General features: G+C 37.0%; 1 protein-coding gene across 2 annotated transcripts in view; it reads right to left on the bottom strand.

Annotated features, from left to right (window-relative positions):
• The window catches only part of SPATA6 (spermatogenesis associated 6), a 148,149-nt gene that overhangs the window by 34,445 nt on the left and 96,751 nt on the right, over positions 1-16,953 (bottom strand). Inside the window, exons 10-11 of one of the 2 annotated variants that reach the window (XM_004371765.2) lie at positions 4,789-4,973; positions 838-937 (exon numbers count right to left, since the gene is read on the bottom strand). In XM_004371765.2, the coding sequence (XP_004371822.1) occupies positions 838-937; positions 4,789-4,973 (285 nt within the window). The remainder of the gene's footprint in view (positions 1-837; positions 938-4,788; positions 4,974-16,953) is intronic. The other variant, XM_023727098.1, reaches the window with a different exon arrangement.

Below are 16,953 nucleotides of genomic sequence, written 5' to 3'. Positions count from 1 at the left end.
AGAGTTTACCTAAGTCTCTTCATATGATTACAATTTATCAAGCTGTTACTTATGATTTGTGCATTTTCTACATGTACATTATGATTTGAAAACAAACTTAATAAAAATAGTATTCATGTAGAAATTTAAAAATCTACACATTGATTCCAAGGTCACATAATCCAGTTATACCCACAGGCCAAGTTCAGTGCCCAACATGATAGTGAAGATAAATGACTGTGTGTTTCGTTTTGTTTTAATTAATGAAGAAGCAATCAAACACAGAAAGAAGATATTTTCATTATTTCCCAGCAGTCATTCACGTATATGTTTCTTCGTTTTAACTCAGAAAATATTCTCACATTGATGTTCTCTAACTTTAAACCTGATAAACCTGACCAGCTCTTCTCCTCTTTTAAATATTTAATTAACATAAAAATCAGCTGGGAAGCTTCTTCAAAGTACAGATTTCTCACACACACCCCTTCCCTGGTGCTACCATTTAGAATCAAATCTATTTGCAGCAAATGGAATTGCTTTATACTGGGCCACAAAACAAGAGTTCCCATATCTGAAGGCTGTGAAAATAATTATCATAAAATCACTACTTACTCTTTATAATTATCACTAACATTGTTTATAGTCGAGATGATCTGTGTCAAACGTTTTGCATAATGATTCAGGTCAAGGAGGAAGTTAGATATGCTGCCTTTCACCAAAGCATTGACTTGTATCAAATGGAAGTTTCTTTTTTTCTTTTTTCTTCCCAGTAACTAAATATTGCAAGCTTTAAGCATCTGGGTGGTTCCCCCCAACCCTTTTATAAAAAGTCTTCAAGAGAAAATTTTAGAAACTAACATATAAATGTCTTTGATGAGCCTGGTGTGATTTCAAGACATTTTTTACCCGGTCATGGATCTCATCACAGTTTGAAGGTGAACACCAATCAGAATGGAATCTGTAGGCATAAAAAGCAAAGGTGACTTGTAGCCAGAGGGAGAGAAAAACAAATCTTTCCCAATTCCCAAATGCTAGATTCAGAAGGTCAATTTTTTCTAATCCCTATTTGACAACATATACACAATAGCATATTTTCTTTCCTTGTCTTAGAGGAGATGGGCATAAAACCAGGTATTAGCTCTTGATTCTCAGCTGTAGTATTAAGTCTTTGCAATATGTTCAATAAACAGTCTTAACAATAAAGCTGGACATGCATTTGGGAGAACATATCTATATATCTTACCATTTTAACGATTTCCATAAATAATTCTTTAGAGCTTTATCTCTAAGTAAAGGTATAGATTTTCATATTAGAATGGTAATTCTATACACAGCACTTTTAAACTTAGTTCCTATTCTCTGGTAATTTAATCATAGTAAGAGTATGTGGAAGAAATTCCTGTGTACATAAAAACAAAACTAATTTTATGAAATCAAATGAACTGTGTATAATATGTAAAAATATTACTTAGAATCCAACCATGTTCTTACTCTTTCAGAATACAGGGGACTATAGAAATTGAATAGTCCACTCTCCAACACAGATGATATCACCACTCTATTCTCTAAGTCTATTTTAAAATATATATATATATTTATTGAAAAATAGGAAATAAAAATATAATATGAGTATTCTAGAGACTTGTATTAGAGAGTCTGAAGGTTGGAATTAAAGATTTCCAAGAAGAAATAAATCATCCATCTCCTCTCCCTTATGCTCTTCTCAGACTCAAAACCGGTATTAATATATTTAAGCCACTTCGTCTTATACAAATAAATAAAATGTGCATAGCCATCTGATTATGATGCATCTATACAAAGTATTATTGATAATTCCTTTATAAAGCAATGACTGAAGTGCTAACATACTGCCTAAACTTTTGCCTTTTTTTCTTCCAATATGTTCTTATAAAGTTACAATTTTATAGGTTACACAAAGTATAAACCATTGTTGTTAGTTGCTATGCAGTCCATTCTGACTTGTGGCAAGCCCTATTAAGCAGGATAAATTGTTTACATATGTTTTAAAGAACACAATCAAAAATGGATAATCAACTGTATCTAAAACTTAATCTTCTGCATTTGGAAAATGCACCAATGAAAATATACTGGCAGATTTTGTTATCTGCTATATATATGGCACATCTTGGAAATCTGAGACCCAAATATGTAACTCCAAGTGGATCTCTTCAATGATACTATTAGAGGATCCACTAGTCTGTGCTGTGGTATAAGGAATGTTTGCCTACCATCTGTAAATTATAAAAATCTAAACCTTAAGCATGATTAAAAAGAGTTATCAGCTCTTTTTTAATTAGATTTGTTAGAATCTCTTAAGTCTAATTTTAATAAGAACTATAAAGCCTAACGCAAATTTTAAGTCATAATATTTATACCACCTTGCGAAGAAAACTGCTTCTGAAACTAACACTTGTAATCTAAATTGAAATCATTTTATGATGTGCTAACTTCTATTGGCAGGTTTTTTTTTTTAAAGTGGGCTTAAAGCAAAAAGCACCTTCACTATAAATATAGGAATTAATTTGCTGAAAGTCACTGATAGAGTTTTTAAAAACTCTGTTTTTTCATATACATGATTAAGATATTGGCATTTTACTACAATCTTAAAGAACACTTATTTAATTTTAATGAATATGTGCCCAGATAAACTCCTATAGTATATGTTCTGTCATACTTCCAATTTTTCCTGGGACATGCAATTCACAGTTCCATCAGTTTAAACTGTTTATCAATTTCAATGGATTATATAAACATCCTATAAGTACACTGCTGAGTGACCTAGGAAAAGCCAGATGAAAGAATGTCTTATATTTAAAGATGTGGCCCTTAGTGTACTGAAAAAAATATTTTTGTTCCTAGTAATATGTCTTTAAAATGTTTTATTTTAATTTAAACACTAAATTTAGATTTTTTCTGAAAATACACTCAAGTTAGAGGTGTTCTGCCTTAGTGAAAATAAAATCTTTATTTACTGTGCCTGCCCCAGAGAGTGAACCAAATTTTTAAAAAAATTTATTTAGATAAATTCAGAAATAAGATGTCATTATATTCTTTTATTTTAGAAGCACCTCAATTGCCCTCGAGCTATAAGCAAAATAGGGAATGTCTAATATCAGAAATACTGATTTCCTTCTAGCAAAGGAGCACTTATCCATATCTACTATTCAGCATGAAAATAATGTGCAAAATGCCACTGTTTACTCTAAGCCATTCCCTGCACTGAAATATGAATAAAGGGATAGCTGACTTTACCTATCCTCAATGAAGCATTTTTGAATATAGCCTCACTGAAGAATTTATCAACTTGGATAGAACAGGCTCCCAGCTGGGCCAAAATGGTACACGAGAATAAAGTAACACAGGACTAAAACTGATATTGTACTATAGTGGTAAATTTATAAGGAGAGTTCTGCAAAATACGTGAAAAGGTAGAAAAATAAAACAATATTTATAAAACAAGATACAGATATTTATAAAAGGAGCTAAAAAAAACTACTGAAAACTTATAGACATGGCAAAGGACCTAATCCACAAAACTACAAGTGCTTAATTCTAAAAGTAGATATAAGGAAGGTAGGCACCAGCTAAATGCCTCAACATTGGAGCAGACACCTAAACCTAGGAAAGTCCCCTGAGACTGAGATGCAAGTTACCAGATTTCAGCAGAAAAGCCTCTCTTCAAGAAGTTTCTTTCTAACTACTAAACTTTAAAGCTTATATATACAAGCCTAAGAACTCAACGATCTCCTTAGGCATGATTCAAATGGACTAGAAGCAACAGAAATCAAAAGTCCGTATCTCAGGATTAGGGTCTCCAACATACCTCCGTGTACGCATTTTCAGTGCTTAGAGGGTTGATGAGGAAATAAATTTACTGGTTCAGAACAGTGATATTTTAATACAGTCTCCAAACTGACATGCTCTTAAGCTGAATTGTTGGTACTCTCTACAGTTAATTTAAACTTTGTTAACTATGTCTGATGGCCCTAATACACTGCAGGAGTTTACTGTGCTATATTAGTTTTTGATCCTATATGTAAAAACTGCCTGATTTCTAGGTTGTTGACTGTGTATCTCTTAGGCTTTCAAATTTCTGTAATTTTTTTTAACACCCAGGGTTTTTGTTTTTTTTTTTTAATTTATGACAACTCTTGTTTTCTATGTTACTAGCTATCTGGGAGAGAGTAAGGAATTTCCCATTTCAATCAACAAAAACAACAACAACAAAAAAGAGAGTGAGAGATATGACAGAGGAATTGTTTCTTTCATATCTGAATTTAACAAGTATCAGACTTTGGTTGCATTTTTAGAGGGAGAGCTGGAATATTTACATGATTAAGATTCACATGGGAGGAGATTAATTGAGGAAACTAGATACCATATACCAACAACAGAAAGCATCACCACTGTAACTAAAAGGAAAATACAATCTATGCTATTGGTATACTTAAGGCATGCTTAAAATACTATGCCACTATGAATATATTATAAGCTATGTAGCCACTAAAAAGTAAAACTATTACATACTACCACTTTTCACTTTTAAGAGCTACAGTATTTAATTAAAGTGACCTATATCTAGTTAATTGACTTTTAGAGAACTGGGCTAGGAAGGGGCATTTAATACTGTGTAATATGTTCTAAATGAAACCAATTTAAGTAAATCTCTTAGAATCAAATTAAACTTTTACAAAGAGTAGCCTTCACATCACATGTAGAATTGCGGCCTTCCCTTTTCTAATGCTGATTATTCAAAAGGTAAATACAGAAACAGAGACCACACAGTACCTTTCCCTGAGAGAAGCTCGGTTTAACACAGGGCTTGGCGAATGCTTAGGCGTCGTTGAGGGTGCTGAATGGACTAGTAATGTCCTCGCTGAATGCTGGGGCTTGCTACATGGCCTTGTGTTCAAATACTCATCACACCTTTCCAAAGAGTCATCGAAGTCTCTCCCATGGGGTGCTCTGACAAGCTGTTTAAAGTATTATATATGCATATAACAATATATATATAGTAATATGTATATATGTACACACACACACACACACACACACACACACGCTCTTCTATAAAAGTAAAAAACAAAAACTCAAGTATAATGCCACAGCTATATTTGAAGGTAAATTTCAGAATGTAGCAGTCATTTTTATCACTTAAAAATTAAATATTAAATTCTTCTAAATTGTTCATTCCACATTATCTAAAGTACTGAAGAAGGCAGTGGACAGCAATCACAGATAAATATAACAGGAGACCTCAAGTTACAATCCAGAATGAGAGATAGACATAAAGACAAGTAACCATGTAACAATGAGGAAGAAAATTACAACTAAATACATAAACAAGTAATTATACAATGGGAACACAGTTGGGATATATTCTTTCTATGGAATCCAAGTATTTGGTGTGGAAAGCACCTAACTTTAGATCTAAATGGGGACTAGGTGAATATAAATAAGGGGGTAGGTCTTTGGTCAGAAACCAACTGAAACTTTGAAACTTAAGCCTTGGCTTAAGACTTTTCCATAGCCCTTCTGAGTTTTCCCTAGGTTACTTATTCCCTTCCAAAAATCAAACTCTTTGGCTCATGACAGAAGAGTTCCATTTCCAATCTTAGGGTACAAAGATCTGTGTTCAAATTCCTGCAGTTTTGGGACCCTGAGCAAGTCATTTACCCTTTCTAAGCAACAAAAGGCTCAAGCATAACAATAATTGTGAGGATGGCGCAGAGTGGGGCAATGTTTTGTTCTGTTGTACATAGGGTCACTATGAGTCAGAACCGATTCGACGGCACCTAGCAACAACAACAACAGCTTTCGTTGCCTCATATATAAACCAGGGAAATAATTTTACATGTCTTGGCTACTAACTGAAAGGTCAGCAGTTCGAACCCACCAGTCACTCCACGGGAGAAAGATGTGGCAGTCTGTTTCTGTTTCCACCTTGGAAACTCTATGCGGGCAGTTCTACTTTGTCTAATAGGGTCGCTACAAATCAGAATCAACTCGACAGCAATAGGTTTAACACAAAAATTAAATAAATAAAATCAGTAAAAACACCTAGCAGAGAGCTAGGCAATAATATTTATTAAATAATGAAAGGCAATAATATTTATTTCCTCTATTTATAGAAATCTTTATATTTCGGCATTTTTTACATTTATGGAAATAGTTCCTTTTAGAGGCCCTTTCTAAGATCTCAGGAATGTAACAATTTCAATATTGCAAATGCTGAAATATATCAAGATTAAAAAAAACACTCTTAACCAATCTGAACTCTTATAGGTATAATAAAGGAAGTCTCATACACTAAATTCATTGTAATTAATGACACATTTTTCAAATCTTTGATAGTGGTTTGGTTATACAATACTTAATGAAATAATATTCAAGTTGCTTACATAATAAATTAGTAAGTTAAATAATATTAATGGCCATAAAATTTTTATACTTATAGGAACTTCAAAGTCAAATCAGTAGAAGAGAGAATTAATCACTAAGTATAATGAGAACCAAAAATTCACTTACTGAAAAATATTTTTTAAAGCCTACTTAGTGCCAGGAATTACATACCATGCTCTAAAACTTCTTTGTCATGGGGCATGAGATTTCAGAAATAAATACAAATAATTCAAATGGGATTAGTTGAGAAAAAGGATTATAGAAAAGAAATGCAGAATAGATACTACTTAGAGGAGGGTAAGAATAAAGTATGGTTCTGCTTCAAATGTTCCCTGAGTGGTAGCACCAATGGTTTGCACTCAGCTACTAACCTAAAGGAAGAAAGGTCTAGCGATCTGCTTCCATAAAGATTACAGCCAAGAAAACCCTACGAAACGGTTCTACCCTGTAACACACGGGGTCGCCATGAGTTGGAGTTGACTCCATAGTAATAGGTTTGGTTTGTTGTTGTTGTTGTTTGTTTGTTTCAATAATGAGAGAAGCAGATATCGGTAACTGAGATCAATTCCTCAGTTTTGCCTAGAGCCGTTATTAGTTGCCATCGAGTCGATTCCAACTCATGGCGACTCCATGTGTACAGAGAAAAACTGTTCCATAGGATTTTCAAGGCTGTGATCTTTTGGAAGCAGACTGCCAGGCCTGTCTCCCAAGGTGCCTCTGGGTGGGTATGAACTGCCAACCTTGGGGCTAGTAGTCAAGCGCTTAACCATTTCATCCTATGTCAAATAAATGACCAATTCCTATCCTATCTAAATTAAAAATCCATATGCTCAACTATTTGGTTTAAGAAAGATATCCTTTCTTCACATTGAAGAAGAATTTAGAAGAAATCTTAAAATAATGTAATGAAAAAATACAAAAGTAATTCCAAAACACATCAATTCTTGGGGGAAAAGTCTTTCCCCTCTCAAACCACCGTTCTATGCAGTGATACAGACAATTAACTTAACTCTCACAAAAATCTTATGTTGTTGTTGTTAGTTGCCGTTAAGTCAACTCCAATTCATGGTGACCCCGTTTGTGCAGAGCAGAACTGCTCCATAGGTTTTCAACACTGTGACCCTTCGGAAGAAGATCATCAGGCCTGTCCTCCAAGGTGCCTCTAGATGGGTTTGAACCACCAACCTTATAGCTAGTAGTTGAGTGCTTAACCATTTCAACGGCAAGGAAACTAAGCAAAGTCAAACAGCTATTAAGCAACAAGGTCCAAGGCCAGTGGCATATGAACAATCTATGGCAGAGACAAATAGAAAACTCCCATAGTTCAAGCCTCACAAGATTCCTATAAGGAAAGTCCAAGAGATACAATTTATCAACAATCCAATACAGCGGCTAAGGAACAGATTGACAAACTGTTCTGGAAAAAAAAACTGCATCCCCCAACTAATTTTATGATATGATCAGAACAATGGTACCACAACCACTCAAGAAAAATAGAAGAAAGGATAATTATAGGACACCTCACTTCTGATCATCTACAGGTATCCCTCACTTGTCAAAAGTTCGCTTTGCGCCACTTTGCTTTTGCGAAAGACCTACATTAGTACCTGTTTTCACTAACTGAAAGAAATCTGAAGAAAGGTGAAAAGCAGAAATAGCATTCAGCATTTGTTCTGCAGTAAGCTGTTAAAGAGGCAGCATGCACCCCGAACAGTAAGAGTGGTGTCACCAAGCTCCTTCTTCAGGAACTACACTCAGCATCTCAGCATCAAGCTACCATAGCTTTGAACTCTGTGAGCGTCTGTACTTTATCTAGATTTATTTTGTGCATTCCTGCTTATACTATACATTAGAGTTATTTTAGGTTTTATGTGTTATTTAATATGATTTGGTAGGTTAGTTTTTGGGCCTGGGAATACTTAAAAATTTTACCCACATAATTAATGTAATTGCTTCTTCGCTGTACGCCATTTTGGCTTAGGAAAGATTTCATAGGAATGCTCTCCTTTCAGATAGTGGGGGAAACCTGTATAAAAAAATCTTAAATAAAATATTAAAAAACTAAATCCAGCAATGTTAAAAGACAGAGAATACAACATGATCAAGTTGTATTTATTCAAAGAATACAAGAATGGGTTATCATTAGAAAATCCATTAATTCACCAAGAAAAATATTACCATCAACAGATGTAGAAAAAAAGCATTTGATAATATTAAACATATACTCGTGACCAAAAAAAAAACGTATATTTGCAAACAAGGAATTTCAAATAGAACTTCCTTAACATGCTAAATCTAACAAAAACCTACTGTAAATAATATTCATACCTGTGAAACCTGAGACATGATCCTATTAAAGACATGTTCTTATTAAAGGCAAGAATACACATTATATTAGTCTATGCTGCAGCATATTAGGCTATGCTATAGTAGCAAATTAAGTTTGAAAATTAGTGGATTAACATAACAAAGGTTATTTTTCCCTCTGCTTTATGGTAATGCAGGTTGGCAAGAGAATTTATATTTCACAAAATTGCCCAAGGCCTGAGCTGATGGGACACTCTGAAGAACTCACAGCTACACCATCTAGAACATGAGGTCTCATTGTCACTGTAACAAGATAAAAGAGAGTATAAATACCAATTCACCCTGGAAGAGATCTACATAATTTCCATTCACAGTCCAGTGGCTAGAACTAGGTCCCATCTACCTGCAAGGGGGCTCAGAAATACAGGAGAGTGCTTGAATAGTCAGTGAGCAATAAAAGTCTCTGCCACATCCACTATCACCACTTTTATTCAACATTCTATTGAAGATTCTAGTAAGTTAAGACAAAGAAATAAACTGAAGGACAAATAAAATTCATTATCTGTAGATGATTATCTCTGTAGAAAATTCAGTAATATCTATGACAAGAGTATCATATAAAAATCAATGCAAACCTATACAACTGCAAAATATACAAAAAATGTAATTTTATAAAAGAGACAATTTACAAATAGCAACCAAAACAATAAGGTATAAGGCAGAAATGTAACAAACTACATGTACCACATTAATGGAAAAACATATACAGTAACACAAGTGAGAACTGAAACCACCTGCAGTCACATGGCTTAACTATCAGAAGTAAGAACTAGGCCCACTTACCTCAATATGACTTCACTATAAGTTCCGGGAAACTCTTGCCCAGTGTCATGGATTGAATTGTGTCCCCACAAAATGTGTGTTATCTATTTGGCTAGTCCACGGTTCCCAGTATTGTGTGATTGTCCACCATTTTGTCATTTGATGTGATTTTCCTGTGTGTTGTAAATCCTGCCTCTGTGATGTTAATGAGGGGGCATAGGCGGCAGTTATGTTAACAACGCAGGACTCAATCTACAAGATTGGATTGTGTCTTGAGCCAATTTCTTTAGGGATATAAAAGAGAGAAGCTAGTAGGGAGACAGGAGGACCTCAAACCACCAAGAAAGCAGTGCCTGGAGCAGAGCACATCCTTTGGACCCAGGGTTCCTGGGAAACCCCTTCCTTATCAAATAACTGTTAACTTATCAAAACTGGCTTTAAATTAAGACCTTCCACTTTGTGTCCATTAATCCTAAATTTCTACATCACAAAATTTACCAATTAGATTCACACATTGAAAGAGCTACCTTAAAATACTTGAGCTCAGACTCCAAAACCCTACAATTATGTGCCTTTAAGTGCTCCCCCCGCTTTCAGAAACTACCAAGACTATCAGTATGGCATTTCTCCCTTACTGCAGTGGGTCATAAACTCAGTTTTGCTTGATATCAACAGATAAGTCAGGTATTTTGGTAGTCTTTTGGTAAGGTGGCAGTTGACAATCCTGGAAGTCCAGTAAGACTCCTCTTGCTGCCATAACTCAAGATCCTCAACTCAGAAATAGCTTAAGACCCCTTATGCCTTCACTCCACGAGGGTCTCTCTGACTGATGGTGATGTAAGTGAGCTTTGGTGTTGAGTATGAGCTCTGTTTTCATTTTGTTAAGCTCCAAAATGCAGTTATTTTGTCTCCTAGAAATGCAGAACCCTTTCCTTTGATCAGATTTGAAAACTCACAGGAGGAAATCTCTCTTATTATTAACAGTACAACATTTGTCTGTCTTTGTCACATTTTGTTGTGAATCTGTAAAAGGGAAGTTCATAGGCAAGTGAACAGATATAAGCCAATAAGTCTATCCTGAAGTCAGGCCCAAGGACGAATACCCTCTGATGTTCTCCTTGCACCAGTGTTGTAGTAAAAATTTTGCACTGGGTCACTTGTCAAAATATAATGAAAACTCTCCTCAGTTTTGTCTTGTTTTCCTATGAAATCTGGTTCTGGGATAGATCACCTCCAAACCATGAACCCTCCTAGAATCGCAGATTTGGTAGGTCTGCAATTTGAGACAATCAACCATTATGCTGGGGGCCCAACACACAAGGTGCTTAAGCAATATATTTGACCAGTGTTACCAGAGTCTCATGGGTTTGTTTCAGTCTAAGTCCATGCCTCCCTCAAAGTCAGATTTAAGTCTCTTATATGTATTCATACTAATTTTAAATTGTATACTGATCTATCTAAATGGCATAATTTCATGAAGGATTTTGTGTGTGTGTGCTTTAGGTGAAAGTCTACAGCTCAATTTCTCATACAAAAATTGATACATATATTGTTATGTTGCAATCCCTATAATGTGACAGCACTTTCCCCCTTTCCACCTTGGGTTTCTTGTGTCCATTCAACCAGTTCCTGTCCCTTCCTGCCTTCTCATCCTGCCTCCAGACAGGAGCTGCCTATTTGGTCTCATGTATCTGCTTGAACTAAGAAGCACACTCTTCACAAGTATTATTTTATGTTTTATAGTCCAGTCTAATCTTTGAAGAGTGGGCTTTGGGAATTATTTCAGTTCTGGGTTAAGAGTTTCTGGGGGCCATGGCTTCAAGGGTTTCTCCAGTCTCAGTCGGATCATTAAGTCTGGTCTTTTTAGTAGAATTTGAGTTCTGCTCCACACTTTTTTCTCGTTCCATCTGGGACTCTCTGTTGTATTCCCTGTCGGGGCGGTCATTGGTTGTAGCCAGGCACCATCTAGTTCTTCTGGTCTCAGGTTGAGTCTATGGTTTATGTGGCCCTGTTATCTCTTGAGCTAATATTTTCCTTGTGTTTTTGGTGTTATTCATTCTCCTTTGCTCCAGGTGGTTGGGACCAATTGATGCATCTTAGATGGCTGCTCGCAAGCTTTTAAGACCCCAGACGCCATTCATCAAAGTGGGATGCAGAACATTTTCTTAATAAACTTTGTTATGGCAATTGACCTAGATGTCCCCTGAAACCATTCACCAAGGATATCTTAGAATTAGAGTGGATACTATGGAGAATTTTGGATAGGAACAAAGCTGTTCATTTGAAAGGTGCCTTAGAATGAAAAGGAGTAAAATCCAAAACATTGAATGTTCTGCATTTCTTGGTTTGTATAGTAAAAATTCCAAAAGAAATTCAGATTCCAAAATTTGCTTGCTTGGTCAAGATCGGGAAAAAAAAAAACTGTCTTCATTTAGGTTTCCTCTCATTACAACTTGAAAGAAACAGCCTTTTATGCCACAATTCCTTATACCCTGTCCTATGCTCTTCCATTACCCTCACACCTTACCCTACTTCCTGCCTGCTTTCCTTCCCTTTTTGCCACCCAGAAACTCTCAAAGGTCAGTAACTCCTTAACATTAAATACCCTTCAGAACATGATGACGAGTATCATATGGTTGATTTTTATGCTCTGGTCTTTTTCTGACTGAAAGCCACTGTCAGAGACTCTCTAAAGCCTAAGTAAGATTAAAATTTGCAGAAAATTTTAGAATAATTCTAGGAACATATAATCCCAGGTCTCCAAAATCTGTTTCAATCAATTGATTTGTTAGTAAAAACATCAGATACAAAACACTGGATGGAAAAGACAGAATGAAAAGACACCGGGAGTGACTTAACAGATCCCAAATTGAACAGGAAACAGAGTGGTTTATAAAAGCTGTATGTATTGGGTAAGATATTTTGTAGAATATTCCCATTATTTTTTTTCTGTGAAAAGACTCGACTCTAACAGAGTCCATCAAGAGCTTCAGAAACAGACTTTTATTACCTTTAGACAGAAGAACAAACAAATCTGTCTTTGAAGAAGTACACCCAGAATACTCATTAGAAGGTAGGATGGTAAGACTTCATCTCACGTACTTCAGACATTCTACCAGGAGGGACCAGTCTCTGGCGAAGGAGATCATGCTTGGTAAAGTAGAGGGTGAGCAAAAAAAGAGCAAGACCCTCAATGACATGGATTGACACAGTAGCTGCAACAACGGTCTCAAACATAGTAAGAATTGTGAGAATGGCACAGGACCGGGCAGTGTTTCATTCTGTCGTACATAGGGTCACTATGAGTTGGAAGCGACTCGATGGCACCTAACAACAACAACAGACAGCAATCATGAAGAGATCCTCACGTAAATGTGACCCTAGCTCTCTCCTCACTTTTTGTGAACAACTGTATGCCAGAAATAGGGAATTTTTATAAGCAATCAGAAACTGGAATGATAAACATCTCCACTGCCAGACCAACTTGTCAGTGATCATTTTGAAGTAGCTTTAAAAGAAAGGCAGAATAAGACTGAGAATAAACTAATGGCTTTATAGATAGAACAATTAGGGGACACAATGGTGCTGTGAAGAGGTTGGAGATTTCTCTCTGCAAAATTCAAGCAAAAACTGGATGAAACCGTCAACAACAAAATTTAAGGACACTGGAAATCATTCAAAGGCAAACAAGAACTCAAGAAACATTTATTCTTGAAAAACAGCTAAGAAGTCCTCTTCTTACTTCCTAACTCAGCATCAGTCAACCCTGCTGACCATCCCACTCCTAGAAACATTCTTTTCCTTGGTTTCTGGGACATAGTAATTACCTAGTTTTCCTCTTGCCTCTCCTCTATCTCTCTTTAAGGCTCCTTCTTTTCTCTATGGTCTTTAAATGCTAGAATTCCTCAAGGCTCAGCCCATGCAATGGTAAATTTTATTATTACCAATTATTTGTTGCCCTCTGTGACGGTTAAGGTTGTGTGTAAACTTGGCTGGGTCATGATTCTCAGTGGTTTGGCAGTTAGGATGTAGCTTAGCAGTTATGTAATGATGTAATCACCTCCATGATGAGATCTGATATAATCTCCTCCATGATGTAGTCTGTTACGAGCAGCCAATCAGTTACAAGGGAATTTCCTTGGAGGTATGGCCTGCATCCAATGTATATGGACTATCTGGCAAAGCTCGCTGGCTTTTGCTCTACTCTGGATCCTGCATTTGGCTTGTCATCATCTGAACTCCAGTTCTTGGGACTTGAGCCAGCAGCCTGCCATCTTACTTGATGATCTTGGATTTGTCAGCCTCAGCAGCCTGTGGGCCAGCAGCCTGCCATCTGACCTGCTGATCTTGGGTTCATCAGCCCCTGCAGCTGGAGAAACCTCCAGCCTGTTGCTTGACCCATGGACTTAAGACTTTCCAGCCTCTACAACCACATAAGCCGTTTCCTTGATATAAATCTCTCTGTCTCTCTGTCTCTCTCTCTCTCTATATATATATACATTTCATTGGTTTTGATTCTCTAGAGAACCCAGCCTAAGACACCCTCCCTGTCAGAGGATTATACAAACCTACCTGAAACCATGTGACTTCCAGTGGTACACAGTAAGAGTAAATCCCCTTAACCCACAAATGACAATAAGCTTAGCCATGTGACTTATTCTGACGAATGGAATGTGAGCAGAGGTGATATATGCCTGCCCAACAAAAGCATTAGGAGCCATCATGTTTTCTGGTTATTGTTCTACATACTCTGCTGTAAAAATGACATGCTCTACATAAGTGTTTGCAGTGCAATGGGTCATTTTTATACAGCCTTTCTTGCTATGGTCTTGTAGTTCCCACCCAAGTGATTGAGTGGGACTATGCAGATAAGGTAATTGTGGCCCACCAAGGGGATTATGCAGTTTTGCCATTCTGCTAGGCTTAAAATGACCCATCCAAGAGGTGGGGAGGAGAGGATTTCACTACCACCAAGAAAGAAGAGCCAGGAGTGGAGCACATCCTTTAGACCTGGGATCCCTGTGCTGAGAAGCTCCAGGAGACAGAGAGAGAGCTGGAACACTGAAGACAGTGAGAAGGAGTGGCTTAGAAATGGGAGCAGGAGAGAGTGGCGGGAGACAACCTGGTAGGCGTCCAAGCCCATAGAGTGAAAAATCTGAGTGCTTCTGGGCAGGAGACTTGCTGGAGGAGTCGGGTGCCTCCAGGTACTTAGTGGAGCTAGGTTTGCTGACTCACAGAGCTAAAGCTGAACGCCTTTGAGCTGAGGCTTACTGGCAGAGTGGGGTGCCTCTGGGCCCTTATCGGCAGAGCTATAAGAGCTCTGTAACACTTGCCCAAGCAGGGAAGAGGGCACAGGCCAAAGAGAGATGTGCCTGTGGGCATGGCTGAGAAAAGGCTGTCCTGATGGAAGAACTCTATCCTGAATGTTCCTGAACCTGAATTGTAACCTTATTTCCCTAATAAGCACCATAACTGTGAGTATGGTCTGTGAGTTCTATGTAGCCATTGCAATGAATTATCGAACTCAACAGAGTAGAGAGTGCCGTGGCAGGGATAGTTGGTGTCAGAATTGGTAAAGATGGCAGAGAAAGCAGGCATGTGTGACCTCTGCCTCATAGGAATCAGCCTTGAGCTGTTGATCTTGATCCTCCTTCCCCCTTGGGAAGTTAGAGGAGGTGAGATGCCACCCCTACACCATTATTACAGTGTTGCTCCTTTAGCCTAAATCCAGAGTTAAAAAGACATGAGACAGAGCCCTATTTGACCCATGGCCAACACATACTATGTAACATTAATGAGAAATAAACCTTTGTTGTAGTAAGCCATTAAAATTTTAGGATTATTTATAACCTCAATATAACATTAAGAAAAGTTGTCTAATACATGGATCTTCTAATTATTCTATGCTTCTCTGCCTTGACAATCTAACCCATACCCAAAGCTTGAATTAACACGTTATGTACACATAAATAACAAATTTATACTTCTAGCCTAGACCTCTCCTTTGAGCTCTAAAATCCACATATGTAACTACTTCAATGACATTTCCTTTTACGTACCGCAAAGACATTTCAACTCATCATGTCTAAATCTACACTCGTGATTTTCCCTTCCAGACTAGTTCTTATACACTTCCCTACCTCAATAAATGGAATCATCAAGCACTGAGTTGTACAAATCAGTACAGTAATCTAAGAGTCACTGTTAACATTGCATAGCTAGTCCTTCAATGTTCTCTGCTTTTAAAGTTTTCCTATTTTTGCCTAGTACCTGAAATAAAAAAATGCCTGGAGATATTTTTTATTTGGATCCTGTTAAATTTTAAGTTACTTTAGGTAGAAAAACATCTTTATGATATCGAGTCTTTCTCTGTGAGAGCACAGTATATCTTTTCCATTTATCAAGTCTACTTTTCTATCAACATTAATCCTAAATATCTGTCCAATACCTCTACTGCTATCCATCTCCATTACTACCACTCCTATCGAAGGTATCATTTCTCACTTTGACTACTGCAATAGCCTACTAACTTGTCCCCACCACTCATCTGTCAATTTGTTGTACAGCCAGAATGCTCCTTAGAAGTGAGGCTGGCGAGACTTCTTCTCACATACTTTGGACATGTTATCCAGAGGGACCAGTCCCTGGAGGATATCATGCTTGGCAAAGTAGAGGGTCAGTGAAAAAGAGGAAGATCCTCAACAAGATGGATTGATACAGTATCTGCAACAATGGACTCAAACATAGCAATGATTGTGAGGATGCAGCACGACCAGGCAGTGTTTCATTCTGTTGTACACAGGGTCACTATGAGTTGGAAGCGACTGAATGGCACCTAACAAGAACAACAACTAACTCATCTACCAGTATCCACTCTTTTCTCAGTCCAATCCATTTACCAGACTACAATTCAGTGTGATTTTTTCAAAGTACAAATCCAATCATGTCACCTTACTGTTTAAAACAATTTCATTTGCTTCCCATAGTACTTAGGATAATGATCAAAATTCTTAACATAGCCTAAAAACCTGGAGGGTGTGAGTATGTACCTGTTATGTTACTAAATCTCTCCTATGTCTGGAATCAAAAATTAGCAAAACAATAAATGATCTCTGCCCTCATGGAGACTTCATGGTAGTGAAGGGGAGAGATACTAACAAAACCACAAGAATCAATAAATACTTGGAACTGTGATAAATATCATAGAGATACACATATTGCTTTGAGACTGTATACTGAGGGGATATAATCTGGTCAAGGAGAATGGAAAAGGCGTCTTGAGAATCATGATCTTGAACTCTGAAGATGAATAGGAAATTACTAGGTGAAAAGGGGAGGGGAGGGGAGGGGAGGGTACGTGCAAAGTCTAAAAGGGAAATAGCATTTATAAAGGTTCGGTGGCAGGGTAACTAAAAGAAGAGC

This window comes from Trichechus manatus, unplaced genomic scaffold (assembly GCF_000243295.1).
Source record: "Trichechus manatus latirostris isolate Lorelei unplaced genomic scaffold, TriManLat1.0 scaffold00015, whole genome shotgun sequence".
Classification (NCBI taxonomy): Eukaryota; Metazoa; Chordata; class Mammalia; order Sirenia; family Trichechidae; genus Trichechus; species Trichechus manatus.
The sequence above is the reverse complement of the archived record's forward strand: the minus strand, read 5'-3'. Positions and strand labels throughout refer to the sequence as shown.